General features: G+C 46.8%; 1 protein-coding gene across 1 annotated transcript in view; it reads left to right on the top strand.

Moving 5' to 3' along the window:
- Nucleotides 1-16,177, top strand: part of ism1 (isthmin 1) — a 37,040-nt gene that overhangs the window by 13,218 nt on the left and 7,645 nt on the right. Inside the window, exons 2-3 of the mRNA XM_079512223.1 lie at nucleotides 9,283-9,513; nucleotides 12,965-13,280. Of these exons, the coding sequence (XP_079368349.1) occupies nucleotides 9,283-9,513; nucleotides 12,965-13,280 (547 nt within the window). The remainder of the gene's footprint in view (nucleotides 1-9,282; nucleotides 9,514-12,964; nucleotides 13,281-16,177) is intronic.

The following is a 16,177-nucleotide window of genomic DNA, read 5'->3' as shown; positions in this document are numbered from 1 at the left end:
GCTGGTGTTCACATGATTTACGCAGGGAGGCCTAGTGCTTCAACCCAAAAACTATGCTTTTGGGGCTGAAATGACCGAGTCCCAGTGTTCCATATCCTGTTTATCTCGGAGCCATAATTTGTTTGGTCTCGGTCAATAACAGAACATTCTTTGTGGTAATAATTGGAATCTTAATTCCCTGAATGTTTAAATCACTCTCTCTCTCTCGTCCACTGATTTTATGATTTTGTTTATCTTATGAGGTGTATACAGCATTCTTATTTTTATTTGGGTGCACTCAAAAATGTTGAACTCATTTATATTGTAACCTTTGGTCACGATTGAGGCGCAATTATAGATATATAATTATCTAGTTATATGGCCACTAAAAAGATCAATTCATATTTCAAGTTTTGAGGTATCGCATAATAAATGTATGAGCCTGGCTTCACTCACAATGAAAGGGATATGCAGTCGGCTTTTGTGCCTGTCTGTATTTTTTAATATTTGTTTTTCTGCCTTTTATTGATAGTATCAAGTGAAGACGGACAGGAAAGAGGGAGAGAGAGACATGCAGCAAAGGTCGTCATGAACGTGACTAAAACTAAATGAAAACTATTCAAGAGACCAGGACTAAAGTTAACCCATTTTGGGCGGGAACCCCTTTAGGTGTTAGCATTATGTTATGCTTTAGCTATTGAAAAATAGCAGACCTACAAGCTCATAGCGCGCCACCGAGTGGCGCGCTATGAGCTTGTAGGTCTGCTATTTTTGAAAAATCGAAGAACGACTGACATAGAAACATAGCTTTTTCAGAAAACTGTCAGGATGTAGAAGACATTTTTAGAATCTGATCTCAGGTCAAAATGGTAAGTAGCCTTGCCGAGCCATGAGGCCCATAGGGGCAGGAGCCTATCTCCTGTTTCTGTAGCGTGAGGCAGCTTGATGTACAAGTACACCCCCTGGACATGACGCTAGTATGTCGCAGGGACTTACCCCCAATCCAACCCTTGATGCTGAGTGTCAAGCAGGGAGGCACTGGGTCCCATTTTTTAGAGTCTTTGGTATAAATATCAAAATGGGCTAAATGAAAATTTGCTGTCAAAATCAACACTGTGTGTGTGTGTGTGGGGGGGGGGGCTTTTAACGTCCACCACGCGACGTGACTGAGCTGACACTTTCTGTCTGTGACTGGGACCACCGCAACGGTACTGCAGTGCTGCCTGCCTGCCATATTCTCAGGCCTCTCTGCCTCTCTCTCTCTGCCCCGGCCTCTCTCTGCCTCTCTCTCTCTGCCTCTCTCTGCCTCTCTTTCTCTGCCTCTCTCTGCCTCTCTGCCCCGGCCTCTCTCTGCCTCTCTCTCTCTGCCTCTCTCTCTGCCTCTCTCTGCCTCTCTGCCCCGGCCTCTCTCTGCCTCTCTCTCTGCCTCTCTCTGCCTCTCTGCCCCGGCCTCTCTCTGCCTCTCTCTCTCTGCCTCTCTCTGCCTCTCTCTGCCTCTCTCTGCCTCTCTCTCTCTGCCCCGGCCTCTCTCTGCCTCTCTCTGCCTCTCTCTGCCTCTCTCTCTCTGCCCCGGCCTCTCTCTGTCTCTCTCTGCCTCTCTCTGCCTCTCTCTCTCTGCCTCTCTGCCTCTCTCTCTGCCTCTCTCTCTCTGCCTCTCTCTGTCTCTCTCTGCCTCTCTCTGCCTCTCTGCCTCTCTCTCTGCCTCTCTCTCTCTGCCTCTCTCTGCCTCTCTCTCTCTGCCTTTCTCTGCCTCTCTGCCTCTCTCTCTGAGCGGATGCTGGGAGCACGGGTGGGGAGTTTGTACTGAGGGGTGAATGCGTGAGTAAGAGGCCTGCATTCTTGGATTCTACTTTTGTTTCTACTTGGCCTTTTCTGTTGTCTTTCGCATGATCAGGTAAAGTTATCCTTTTCGTTATTTCGCTGGATTGTGAAGTTACGCGGCTGTTTGGCGTGACTTGGGAAGAGGCTTGGGGGGGGGGATGGCGTCTCAAGGGACGCCGTCTCTGTCCATTAAGCATGGAGTTCGGCTGGTACCTCAGCCTAATGTTATGGTGGAAGAGGTTTTGTTGGCTGTCGGAGAATTGATTGAGCACGCTAACCTTGAATATGCATCGCGCATGAATAAAGGTGTTATCGTGTTTGTGAAAGAGGAAAGATATGTGCATCAACTTGTTGCGAGCGGCGTGTTTATACGTGACCTGTTTGTGCAGGTTTCCCCGCTGTATGCACCCTCTACGAGAATTATAGTTTCAGGTGTACCGCCGTTTATTCCAAACGAGCTGTTAGAGCAAGAACTCAAACGCTTTGGCAAGTTTTCCAGCCCACTCAAGGCTGTAAGTCTCGGGTGTAAAGACGCGAAGCTAAAGCATGTCCACTCACTTCGCAGACAAGCATACATGTTCCTCGATTCTCCTACACAGGAGTTGGAGGTGTCATTCAAAGTGAAATATGACAACAGTCATTATATGGTCTATGCTAACGGTGGCAACATGAGATGTTTTGAGTGCGGGATGTTTGGACATAAGCGTCTTGCGTGTCCGCGAAAACAAAGAGCCGAGGCTACAGCAGTAGCAAGGCAGGCTATAGCCAGGGCACTGAGGGCAGCCGCGGCTGCGGCCCCGCCCCCTGATAATGATGACGTTAGCGCAGCAGACGAGCAGCCAGTGATAGAACAGAATGATGTTATTATCGCGGCAGACGAACAGCCAGCGGTAGAACAGGATGATGTTGTTAGCGTGACAGATGAGCAGCCAGTGATAGAACAGATTGATGAGACACAAGGATCAGCAGATGAGGCTGAAGTTGTGAGTCAGTCTTCACAGTTGACACACTCGCAAATTGAAGCGGACGTGGCTAAGGCTAATGCTGGTGCTGGCACCAACGTAGGTGCCTCTACAAGCTCCTCAGAGGAGGGACTGTCAGTGCCTAGTAGTAGCCCTAGTGATGCAGTGACAGGAGGAGGCAACACCTCCTTGTCAAACAGTCAGCAGAACAGTGAAGTGGAGATGGAAGAGGAGGAGTATGATGAAAGTGAGCCAGAAAGTGAAACTGAAAAAGAATCCAAGGGGGGGAGAAAAAACGAGTTTTACTCCTTGGATGAAATAAATGATTTTCTGGACGAGACATTTGGGAAATCTGTTAAAGTAAATGACTACTTTCCTAATATAGAAAAGTTCATAAGGAGTGTTAATGTCTTACAGAAAACAGTTGGGACTGACTTATTGGATGAAAGAAAGAGGTTTCGTCTGAGGAAGTTTGTAACTTCTGTGAATAAGGTAGTGGAAGCACCCACAAAGAGGGCAGGAAAGAGGGCTGCTGCCCTCAAGAAGAAAAAGTAAATCATGCATCACAAGGGGTCTTGCTCACTCTTGAGCTTGTTTCTACTGATCTCTATTTCTCTGCACTCTTGTTTTCTGATGGGGGGGCTTAAGATAGGTTCTTTGAATATGAATGGAGGGAGGGACAGGCATAAGAGGGCTCTAATAGCAGAGATAGTAGAGCAGAAGAGAATTGATGTGCTTTTTTTGCAGGAAACTCACAGTGATGAGGAAAATGAAGTAGACTGGGGCCTGTTTTGGAAAGGCTCCTCTTTTCTAAGTCATGGTAGTAATGTCAGTGGAGGCGTTGCAGTTCTCTTTTCAGACAAATTAAATGTGAATATTTTATCTAAAGAAGAGCTTGTAAAGGGGAGGGTGGCAGTGGTCAGAGCAGAAGTTGAGGGGTGTGTGTTCTGCTTTGTCAATGTTTATGCCCCTAACCAAGGTTCAGAGAGAATAACTCTTTTTAATAAACTGAAAGACGGGCTAGCCATGAATCAGGACCTCAAAATTGTTTCCGGTGACTGGAATTGTACGACAGATTTTACTCTCGACCGTATGAGCGAGGAGCCGCACTTACAGTCATCAGTCAGTTTGAAAACCACAATTAGCCACTTAGAATTAGTAGATGCATGGAGATTGAAACACGAAAAAGCAAGGCAGTACACATGGATTAAGATAGTGGATAACAGGGTGAGTGCAGCTAGACTGGACAGGATATACATATCAGAAAGGCTCAGAGGTCAGCTGACTAGTAGTTGTATTAGTCCAGTGGGGTTCAGTGATCACCATCTAACTACTGTATGTCTGAGTCTTTCTTCTGGAGAAAAAGTTAATAGTTACTGGCACTTCAACACAAAACTGTTGCAAGATACAACCTTTTGTCAGAATTTTAAAACTTTTTGGTCAATCTGGACTCAGAAAAAAAGTGACTTTGAGTCATTGAGCATGTGGTGGGAAATAGGGAAAGCCCAAATCCGTGTTTTTTGCCAGCAGTATACATCTTACACTACAACTAACACTAGGGAAGTGATGGATAAGTTGGAAATGGAAATAAAGAACATTGAAAGTGGACTACACTCTGACACAAGTTCCAATGATGAGACTTTGCTTCAGAAAAAAAGACTGGAGCTTAATTCCTTTATGAGGGAGAGAGTAAAGGGAGCTCTCGTTAGAGCTCGTTATACGACAATTAAGGACATGGATGCTCCAAGTTCGTTCTTTTTCAACCTGGAGAAGAAGAAAGCAAAGGGGAGGCAGATGTCCTGTCTAAGACTGCCAGATGGCAGGGTTTCTACAGACTCTGGTGAGATGAGGAGATGTGCTGTTGACTTCTACACAGCTCTATTCGGAGCGGAGCCGTGTGAGGAGCAGTGCCAGTCAGAACTTTTGGAAGGTCTAGTCAAGCTCACGCCCAGGGAGAGAGCTGACCTGGATAGGAACCTGTCTTATGAAGAACTGACCACAGCAGTCGGACAGCTAGCTGCTGGCCGAGCGCCAGGGTTAGACGGGCTGCCCATTGAGTTTTACAAGGCTTTCTGGGAATGTATGGGACATGACTTTCATGGAATGATGCTGGAATGCTATCAAAACGGCTCGCTGCCACCTTCATGCAGGAGAGCAGTTCTCTCGCTCCTCCCCAAAAAGGGAGACCTAGCCCTCCTAAAGAACTGGAGACCTGTAGCATTACTGTGCTCGGACTACAAAGTGCTCTCCAGGGCGCTGTCCAACAGACTGAAGGACCACCTAGGTGTATTAATACAACCAGATCAAACTTATTGTGTACCAGAAAGGACTATTATGGACAATTTGTTTTTAATTAGGGATGTGTTAGAGGTTTGCAAGTCACATGACATAAATGTTGGGGTCTTATCAATTGATCAGGAGAAGGCTTTCGACAAAGTCGACCATGGTTATCTTTTCTCCACCTTGAGTGGCTTTGGTATTGGGAAGAGTTTCATAAAATGGATAGGCTTGCTGTACGAGGATGCAAGCTGCATGGTTAAGGTGGGAGGTGGGTTGAGCAGACCTATACCAGTCAGCAGGGGGATCAGACAGGGGTGTCCCATATCCGGTCAGCTCTACAGCATTGTTATAGAACCACTTTTATGTAAATTCAGGAGCACTCTTAATGGCTTATCTCTGCCCGGAATGACCCAAAGTCCCCCTTATGTTGTCTCAGCTTATGCTGATGATGTAAGCATCTTTATTAAGAACCAGGAGGATATAGAAGGAATAAAAAAATGCCTTGACATGTATCAAAAAGCTTCATCAGCTAGGGTGAACTGGGGGAAGTGTGAGGCCCTACAGGTGGGGCACTGGAGAGGGGAGGTGGTTCCCAACCTGCCCGGAGGTCTACAGTGGGGAAGGCAGGGGATGAAGTTTCTGGGAGTTCACTTAGGTGCGGCAGAATATCAGGAAAAGAACTGGGAGGGAGTGCTGGAAAAAGTGCGTGTCAGGCTGTCAAAGTGGAGATGGCTCCTACCCCAGCTATCTTTTAGGGGGAGGGTCTTGGTCGTGAACAACTTAGTTGCATCTATGCTCTGGCACAGACTGATTGTTCTACCTCCACCCAGGGGCCTAATAGAGGAGGTGCAAAGATTGTTGGTCGACTTCTTCTGGGCCGGGCAGCATTGGATAAGGGCTGCAGCTCTGTACCTTCCAGTGGAGGAAGGTGGACAAGGCTTAATAGACATTTCCTCGCGAGTGTCTGCTTTCAGGCTTGAAGCAGGCCAGAGACTGCTGTATGACTGTGGGGCAAGGTGGCTGGGCACAGCCAGCCTAATATTAAAGAAGGCCGGTCGCCTGGGCTACGACAAACAGCTGTTCTTATTGAACCTGAACGAGGCGGACACTACAGGACTTACACCGTTCTATGTCTCAGTCCTTCAAGCGTGGCAGGTTCTTCAGGCCTCCAGGGACCCTGGTGACATACCTGGGATGTGGATTTTCGAGGAACCACTGTTCTTCAATGACTTTTTAAAGACTGAAACGCTGTCATCACCCAGTCTGAGGGCTGCTCTACGAGAGGCAGGCTGTGTCAAGCTGGGGCACCTGCTGAAAGCCACACAGACATCCGTGGATGTGCTGGGGCAGATGGCCAACATCAGATCCTCAAGGCTCTTGTCGAGGATAGTTCGAGAGGTCCGTGGTTCCTTATCGGAGCCCCTAAGAGTGTTTGCTGAAAACCGTGACAACTCTGATCAATGGGATGATGACTGTGTGTACAGTTTCCCATCTCTAACTGTCACTCCGGCTGTTGGGGAGTGGCAGGAGGGGGAGGACCAACTTCTCTCATTCAAAACCCCAAAACTGGGACAATTCAGTGAGATGGAAAAAAAGGAGGCCTATCACATCTGTGTTAAGGTCTCACATGCACGCTCGTTGACGGGGTACAGAGCATCAAGGTGGGCTGGGGTTTTCGGCCCGGACTCTTCCCCGAAGGGTTGTTGGAGGTCGTTGTACAAGAAAAAAAAAGGAAAAAAAAATACTCTGTATCTTATTCATGTACTGCGTAGCTGATTGAGGGTGGAACAATTTTTGTTTTTTACCTTTCTGTAACGAAATGAGCTGATTTGGAAAGCTGTGGTTTTAATAAAGAGCTTTTAAAAATCAAAAATCTCTCTCTGCCTCTCTCTCTCTGCCTCTCTCTGCCTCTCTCTCTCTGCCTCTCTCTGCCTCTCTCTGCCTCTCTCTCTCTGCCTCTCTCTGCCTCTCTCTCTCTGCCCCGGCCTCTCTCTGTCTCTCTCTGCCTCTCTCTGCCTCTCTGCCTCTCTCTCTGCCTCTCTCTCTCTGCCTCTCTCTGTCTCTCTCTGCCTCTCTCTGCCTCTCTGCCTCTCTCTCTGCCTCTCTCTCTCTGCCTCTCTCTGCCTCTCTCTCTCTGCCTTTCTCTGCCTCTCTCTCTCTGCCTCTCTCTGCCTCTCTCTCTCTGCCCCGGCCTCTCTCTGCCTCTCTCTCTCTGCCTCTCTCTCTCTGCCCGGCCTCTCTCTGCCTCTCTCTCTCTGCCCCTATCTGCCTCTCTCTCTCTGCCTCTCTCTCTCTCTCTGCCCCTCTCTGCCTCTCTGCCCCCGGCCACAAAAACACTGGGTAAAAAAGAAAGAAGCAAAAACAAGGCACAAGATTGATGGCTGTCTTTGATCTTATTTTCTGCCACCCCAGAATGGATGATTGCCGGCTACTTATAGCTGTCTGTCCAATTGTGGAGTAATTGCTCCTTCTGTGCATATGTGACAGGGGACATATGCCTCCTCAGGGCCGTCCCTTTGGGACGTATTTACAACCCCTCGTCAGACGACGACGGGAGTGTTTTTCTGTCTACCCAGAAGGAAGGAGAAGCAATTATTTTTGCAATGTTTGCTCAGGTTTCTGTCTATAGAGCCCCGGCCATGGACATGGACTCGGAACCCGTCTGGGCTGACATAGTTCTTTTCTAACAACCAGTGCATGCAAAGAATCATAACATGCTATATATGTCCACTACATAATACTATGGTAAAGAAGTCGAACTTTCTGTTGGTTAAAAATGGAGCAAAAACATTTAAAAACAGCTACGTGACATACATAGGTCCTGAGTATAGGCCTTCCTTTAGTGGTTTTATGGTCTGGAGGAAGCAGACAGCAGCAAATGTCTGTTGTTTGTCCTGCGTTTACATTACAGGCCGTAGGTGTTTCAGTGCCTCTGTCTGTCTGGCTGTGTTTGGGACATTTGACAATTAAGACTGTCCACAGGATGTAATATGAAGAAGAAGGTGCATTTATATAGTGCCTTTATCCAAGGCGCTTTACATAGATTGTGCATTACATTCACCCATTCACACACACATTCATACACCGAAGGCAGCGGAAACCATGCAAGGTATCAAGCAGCACATCAGGAGCAATTAGGGGTTCAGTGTCTTGCTCAAGGACACCCGGGTTCGAACTGGCAACCTTGCGGTTACCATCCGGCCACTCTACCCCCTGAGCCACCGCCATTGCCGTCATTGCCACATGAATGAACCCCATGCCAGCATGAGATGTCGGTCTAATGTTGCTGAGCTGGTAGATCGACTTTGGATCTTGAGGGACATACTGACTCGTATAGTTAATATTAAGTAACTATTTACCGAATTCTGTGAGAAGGAGATCTTTATATCAGAAACATTGTTATCCGTGATGGGGAAACTGGAATAACTTCAACTGTGTCACAGCACAGGTTTACAGGTGGATAAAAAGGGGGGTAAAATGATTACTTGTAGGCGCTCCCATCATTTGCAGTTCAGGAAAGGGGAAAATAAAAGAGATAGGAAGAAAAACACCTTTACACAAACTGACTGAAAAACACCTTTACACAAACTGACTGAAAAACACCTTTACACAAACTGACTGAAAAACACCTTTACACAAACTGACTGAAAAACACCTTTACACAAACTGAAGAAAAACACCTTTACACAAACTGAAGAAAAACACCTTTACACAAACTGACCTTTATTCAATTGCTCTTTCAGTTCCGTTGTGCTTTGCATAAGGATGTCTGAGACTGAGTTATCGCGCAATCATAAACGCACTTCCCTAAAAACAAATTAGTTTCCGCAAATGTTTGATCCTTCAAAACAGCGGTTTTCAACCCTTTTCATATCAAGGCTCATTATTTATTCAGCATTTGAGCCACGGACCAACATTCGATGACATTTAGCCTCTCAGACCCAAAACTAAAGAATACTTTGTTATTGTTGGATGAAAATTTGGCAACATCTTGGTACCAAGATGTAATGCAGATGTTGAATTTAGCTCTTTAGGGCTTACGGGTCCATTTGGTTTCATTTTACACTCTCAAGAGTTAACAATCTGTAAGGGTCCATTTGGTTACCAACTCTCCATCATTTAGCTGGGGAGGACCACCTGGAACCCCCTCAAGGACCACTGCTTTAAAACCTGCTGCTTTAAAATAACGAAATAATGCAATTAATAACGTAGCCCCATCATGTCCTTCTTTTCTGTACAGAACAATATCAATGTAAAAAGCAGCTCGTCTGCCCAGCTGGCCCCTGAGGACCGGAGGTCTGGTCCAGAGCACCGGTCAGCAGCCCAGCGGCCCGGCGGTACCCTGCCTTGGGGCCAGGGTGCTGCTGGGGGCAGCCTGCAGCGGGACGGGCCCGGCGCCTTCCTGCTGGACCTGCACAACTTCCCTGACTTCTCCAAAGCGGACATCAATGGACAGAATCCAAACATACAGGTAGCCAGCTTCGCGCTCACACGCGCATGTGTGTTTGTGGGTGTGTGTGTGTGTGTTGTGTGTGCGTGCATGCACGCTAGGGATCAGTGGTGGAAAGTAACTAACTACCGGTAAGTACATTTACTTAAGTACTGTACTTAAGTACAATTTTGAGGTATTTCTACTTTACTTGAGTATTTCCAATTTCCAATACTGTGGATGGTGCGCGCATGTGTGCACCTGCATGTGTGTGTGTGTGTGTGTGTGTGTGTGTGTGTGTGTGTCTCCACCTCTCTGCAAGACATGGCTACTCAAGCACACAGGACAGGAAGAGCAAACAGGAAGGGTCAGAATAGCTTGGTGCACATCGCTACCCCCTTTCTCTCCCTCCATTCCTCCCCGGTCTCCTTCCCTCTCCCTCTCTCTCTCCCTCTCTCTCTCTCTCTCCCTCTCTCTCTCTCTCTCCCTCTCTCTCTCTCTCTCCATCCCCCTTCACACTCTCTCCGACTCCGAGCGAGCGCGGCTCAAGATAGACGCTGAGGTCAAATCTCACGTCCATCATAATGACAGCTGAAAGGCAGACACTAACCACCACCAATGCCTCACTGCTAACCCAATGTGCAGGGAGGGCTGACTGCAGCTTATGTAAATGTGTGGCGAAGCCCTTCGCCCCGTAAGTCCCCTCAGTGTGCAGATGGCTGGAGCAACCGCTGCCATGTTTAACCCATTTTGACCTGAGATCAGATTCTAAAAATGTCTGTTTGAAAATGACAGTTTTCTGAAAAAGCTATGTTTCTATGTCAGTCGTTCTTCGATTTTTTGAAAAGTCGTGAAAGTGTGGTGCAAATATTTGAATATATATTTCAGAGCTTGTAGATCTGCTATTTTTTTTTAAAGTCGTGAAAATGTCTATTCTTTCACAGTGAACGTGATAATATCTTTGTTCTGGGGCACCCCTGATATTTTCAGATGGTGGGGGTCGGCCGGCCACTTCACATGAAATAGTTTGAGACTGACATGTCGAGACATTTAGAAGACGTTGTGTAGAATCTGGCCTCAGTCCTCAATGGGTTAAATCATTCCCAGTGTTTAATCCGGCGAAGGGGCTCTCCTCCTTTTCCCATTTCTGAGAGCATCTCACTGCTAAGTCCCAGCACGGACAAAGTGAATTAACATCTCAAGATGTGGGAAGAGAGAGCAGGGCAAGCAATTGAGCAAGAGAGTGAGGGTCTGGGTGAGAGGGTGGTGGTGGTGGTGGAGGGTGGAGGGGACCTCTTTGATCCTGGGATTCATCTGGCTTTCATGGTCTGGAAGAGGCTGAGCAGCCCTTTGAACTCACTGTTTAGGTGGAGAGAGCCAGGGAGTAGGTGGGAGGGTGGCTGTGCACCAGAGTGGAGGTCTCTCCCCCCCCACCCCCCACCCCACCTCATCTGTGAGGCACATGTGTTAGGACATGGAGGGAAGGGGGGGGGGGGCTATTGGCAACAGAGGGGATCAGAAAGTGTCACCCGCCCCCTCTAGGCTTGTCCCCTTGTAGTCGAATAATCAATTAATTGGTCGGTTTGGTCTTAAGTCAACCGCGCGCGCGCACACAGATGGACTCACACACGCACGCACGCACACACGCACGCACAGTCGCACACACACGCACCCAGAAGAATTTCTCTCCAAATTATTGTCATGGTGCGATTCAAGACAAGTATAGGACCCAAAATGCTGAACAGACAGGCAGGAGCAGAGAAGGTCGAATTCAAGTATTTATTAGGTTCATGTGTTTGGTCCGACGGAGCAAACCTCAAACCCTCACCCTAACCCTAACCTCCCCCGGGGCAGCACACCTAAACCTAACCCCAACCCTCTCCCGACCCCCAACGCACCTTCGAACCAATGCTCCGTCGGACCATAGTATGCCTCCCGTATTTATTATGCTGAAAACACTAGGTGAACAGAACACCATAACAAACATCTATACTCAAGCAGGGAAGATATAATAGGGATTAGGGAACATAAGGAACTGAGGGTTTAAGTAGACACAGGGATAACAATACACAGGTGAACAGAAGTAACAATCAACACAGGGATTGGCTGGGAGACTTAACAGGACACAGGAGGAGAAAACTAGTAATCACAGCCTGGGAGGTGCGACAACACAGGCAAACAACAACTAGGCAACACAGGAAACACCATAGAGCGTCGCAGTCCCGCCCCCTCGAGAGACCCGGGAAATAAATCCCTGTTCATTTTCCTCCATAGACTTTTCAGAAAGTATTTATTTAAAGACGTTTACGCCGCGGACAAAGCCAACTCTTGTCGTGACAAATCATGACAATAAACACAATGTTTTGGGCCAAACAAAGAATTAGAAAGTAGAAAAAATCGGCAGGTTACAACACTTTTTTTGTTGTTTTTCTTCTTTGTAATTATTTGTTTGGTCCAAAATATTGTGTTTGTTGTCATGATTTGTCACGACTAAAAGGTCTTTAAATAAATACTTTTTGAAATGTCTATGAGGAAAATGCATTGGGATTCATTTCCTGGGCCTGGCGTCGTCATGAAAGGGGGCGGGACTGGGCCTGGCGTCGCCATGAAAGGGGACGGGACTGGGCCTGGCGTCGCCATGAAAGGGGGCGGGACTGCGACGCTCTATAGGACATCACTACATAATAAAAGTATACAGTACAGTTCATGACTTGATTTGATTTTTATTTGGATCTCTTTTAGCCTTTCGGCTAATCTTCCAAGAGTCCAGAAATAAATTAGAACATTACAGAATACATTATATTACATTACAAAATAGTACATTGCATTTCAAAAATACATTTCAAATTGCACTGATGCAACAGCGAGTCAAATATTACAGCGTAACAAAAATACCTATACCTCTAATCCTCAACTCATACAACCACTCATACAACCGCACGCGCGCACACACACACACACACACACACACACACACACACACACACACACACACACACACACACACACACACACACACACACACACACACACACACACACACACACACACACACACACACACACACACACACACACACACACACACACACACACACACACACACACACACACACACACACACACACACACACACACACACACAGCATAATGCCTGCCCACAGACAGATACAGTTCATTCACCTATCTATAGTGGACTATGCATGGCAGGGTCGTCCTCTTCCCTGAGCCAGCTGAAAACCTGACCGCATACCAACACAGAAACTACAACTAAAAAAACAAAGCTAAACAGAAATCACAACATAATAGTGAATCAATAAAAGCAATCCCAGCTATAATGATGAGTTCCATAATAAATTGAACTGCCCTAAAAATAAAAGATTGGCTTCCCATACTAGTTTTTATTTTTGGTAGAACATAAATGACAATTATACTGTATAGAAGCATCTCTTCTCCTGCGTTAACTCTCTGTGTGTTCCTTCCTGAACCTATAGGTGACCATCGAGGTGGTGGACGGCTTGGAGGGCTCTGAGCCAGAGAAGGGTCTCCTAAAGGAGAACAAACCCAACTGGGCTGCTACCAACTGGAGAAACTGGTGGCCGCACACCTCCTCTGCCTCTTCGGCCTCCTCCGCCGGCGCCTCCTCCTCCTCCTCCGCCTCGGCCTCCACTCCCCATCGGACCCAGGAGGACCAGGACCAGGCCTTCGGGACCAAGTCCGAGGACAGCAACTTCCTCCGTCCCCTGGGAGACTGGGACAGGAGAGGAGGCACGGGAGGAGGAGGCAGCAGCAAGGCTCAGACAGAGTATGGTGAGTGTGAGTGTGTGTGTGTGTTACCCGAGTACTGTATTTGTGCCTGTTTGCGTGCTGAAAATAGCCGATCTACAAGCTCACAACGCGTCGCACTGCAACCAATTGTAAAAAAGACTCGTGTCTTTTACGTATACCTGATCTCTTCATGTCCACTAGTCCCTTCCTAACATTTTAGTCTAGTTTTTATTTGTTGACGAAATTGCCAATATATTTAGTCTTAGTTTTAGTCACCATAGCTTAGTTCTCCATTTCGTTTTCGTCAGTGAAAAAAGGTAGTCGACGAAAAATTTTCGTCATAGTATTGAATCAAAATCAAAGTATTGAATCAACACTGGTACCGTCCGTAACTTTGTTTCTGGTCTTTTTGAGTAGTGCAACCACTCCAAGGAACAGCAATGTCCGTGTTAACCTATGTGACTTTAACCTATGTGACTTCTATGTGACTTTAACCTATGTGACTATGTGACTATGAGTAGCAGTAGGGGCAAAAGTGGCGCTGTTGTGGGGAGGAGGGGAGTTGCACCACTCAGTTCACACGGGTGTGATTTCTTTTTTTTTACACCGGAAATGAGTGTACACTGAGTGAGCAAGTCATATATACCATTTACTCGGGATCCAGGGGCTCTCATTTGGACGCCGGTGGACACAGCGTTGCCACAGACTGGGGCATAGTCTGATGTGGAATCTGTAATTTGCAGATTTGCTGATTCAAGCTGTCACCATAATAAGTACAGTCATTCCAGCCCGGCCTCTGGGAGCCCTTGATTGAAGCCTTTAACACTCTTTTATGAGACAGATTCCTCTGCGGTGCGGCCCTGGCTATGTGACACAGTTTAAACGCCTCCCCGACATCAAAGTCCCACAGCCGGAACGGGGCCAGGAGAGCAGCGATGTGGAGGCTGCCGTACTCCTTCTCACAAGCCTCTCCAGAGAGAGGAAACCCCGCAGATAAATCTGCTACGGAAGAATTCACATTCATTCTCGTTTTACAGTATCCCGTCCTCTCCGTGTCGCAGCATGCCCAAACCAACATGGTTGAACAGGAATGCATGGGCGATTCCATCCACTCCGCTTATGGCTGCTAGGAATGAGCTTTCGTCAAACTGCTTCTTGTCAATGTCAAAACCGTTGACCACCGTTTAGTGCATTTGGCTTATCAACTACGGTGAACTCCAGGCCTGTCTAGGTTCCACGGCCACGCCAGTGGACCAGAACATATTTTATCCTTGTTTTTTTCTCATGGTTTGTAAACGTTATAATAGTCAGAAATGCACGCTGGGCGGTGTTGGTGGACTGTCAATCAAACATGTTGCGTTCGCTCAATTGTGTACGACACGTTTAGCTAAACAGCAAGTTGCTCCTTGTCTTGCTATGCTCGGATGAGCTGCCAACAGCTCGTTGGCCATCATACTGTACATGCAGAGAGAGGGTTGAAGAGGTGGAGCTAGATCGCAATCTGGCCTCGCATTCATCTAAAAATGCTCATAATGAGGGGCAGATGTTGGTGCGTGTGTGTATGCGTTGCGTGTCAACTTGTGGACATTTATTCTGCTCATTATTAATGGGGTCAATATTGCTTTCAAGATTTTTGAAGGGGGATCGGAAGCCTGGATTGATCGCACTGTAGCTGCTTCCATGCATATACATCCATTACAGTGATCTGCCCACCGGTCATTAGAGTTAAAGAGGATTTCTTACCTTCAGGCCCCATTTTCTTTTTAACCCATTTTGGGGGCGGGAACCCCTTTTGGTGTTAGCATTATGTTATGCTTTAGCTATTGAAAAATAGCAGATCTACAAGCTCGTAGCGCGCCACCGAGTGGCGCGCTACGAGCTTGTAGGTCTGCTATTTTTGAAAAATCGAAGAACCACTTACATAGAAACATAGCTTTTTCAGAAAACTGTCAATGTAGAAGACATTTAGAATCTGATCTCAGGTCAAAATGGGTTAAGTATATGAACAACAGATAGACCTACTGCTGGCAGTGTGCCATTATCTCAGAGCAGGTTCTGTACAAATCTGTAGCAGTGGATAGAACTTCAGTCTCGCAGTTGTAATCTGCCAAATGCTCCCTGACTGTCTGTGCCATCAATTTAGCCCCTCTAGAAAGGGCACGATCACAATAGGTCAGTCAGATGGGTTCACTGGCTCTCTAGAGCAGGGGTGGGCAACTTTGACGATGGAGAGGGCCGCTATATTTCCACACTAGGGCCATATATTACTGTCGTAGCAAAAATAGATGATCTATAAGCTCAAAACACGTCACGCTGCGACACGTTTTGAGCTTGTAGATCGGCTATTTTTGCTATATTTGAATTGAAATCTTGAATAATTTGTTGCTATTTTTGAATTGGAATCCTGAAAATTAACATTTTTACGTAATTTCAAATACCTTTAATTATACTGTGTTGAGCAATGAGCTACTAATTTAGACTGAAGTAATTAAAGCGGGTCATGTTTGCATGTTGTGGAGTTGTAACAGCTAAAACCAATATTATATCAGTTTTCTGACATTAACCTGAGGGCCACATTAAGTGAAGGTGGGGGCCGCATGTGGCCCCCGGGCCGCCAGTTGCCCACCCCTACTCTAGAGGACACTGGTGGGGCTTTTAGATTCATAAGGTGGTCATTCTCTCACTGGACATGATAAAAAAAACCACTCGTTGGAACTGAGCATCACTCTTGCTCTCACACTAGACATGACATGTTCGCTTGCTATACAAGCTCATAACGTGTTGATGTCGATCGGCTAGTTGAACTTAAAATTCAACTCGCAAAAAAAAAGGCAAAGAAGTTTAGAGATAAGGGCCCCAGATGCCCTTACACTTGTTTGGTCCTAGTATGTGTGTGTGTGTGTGTGTGTGTGTGTGTGTGTGTGTGTGTGTGTGTGTGT

Source organism: Electrona antarctica (assembly GCF_951216825.1).
Source record: "Electrona antarctica genome assembly, chromosome: 10".
Classification (NCBI taxonomy): domain Eukaryota; kingdom Metazoa; phylum Chordata; class Actinopteri; order Myctophiformes; family Myctophidae; genus Electrona; species Electrona antarctica.
The sequence above is the reverse complement of the archived record's forward strand: the minus strand, read 5'-3'. Positions and strand labels throughout refer to the sequence as shown.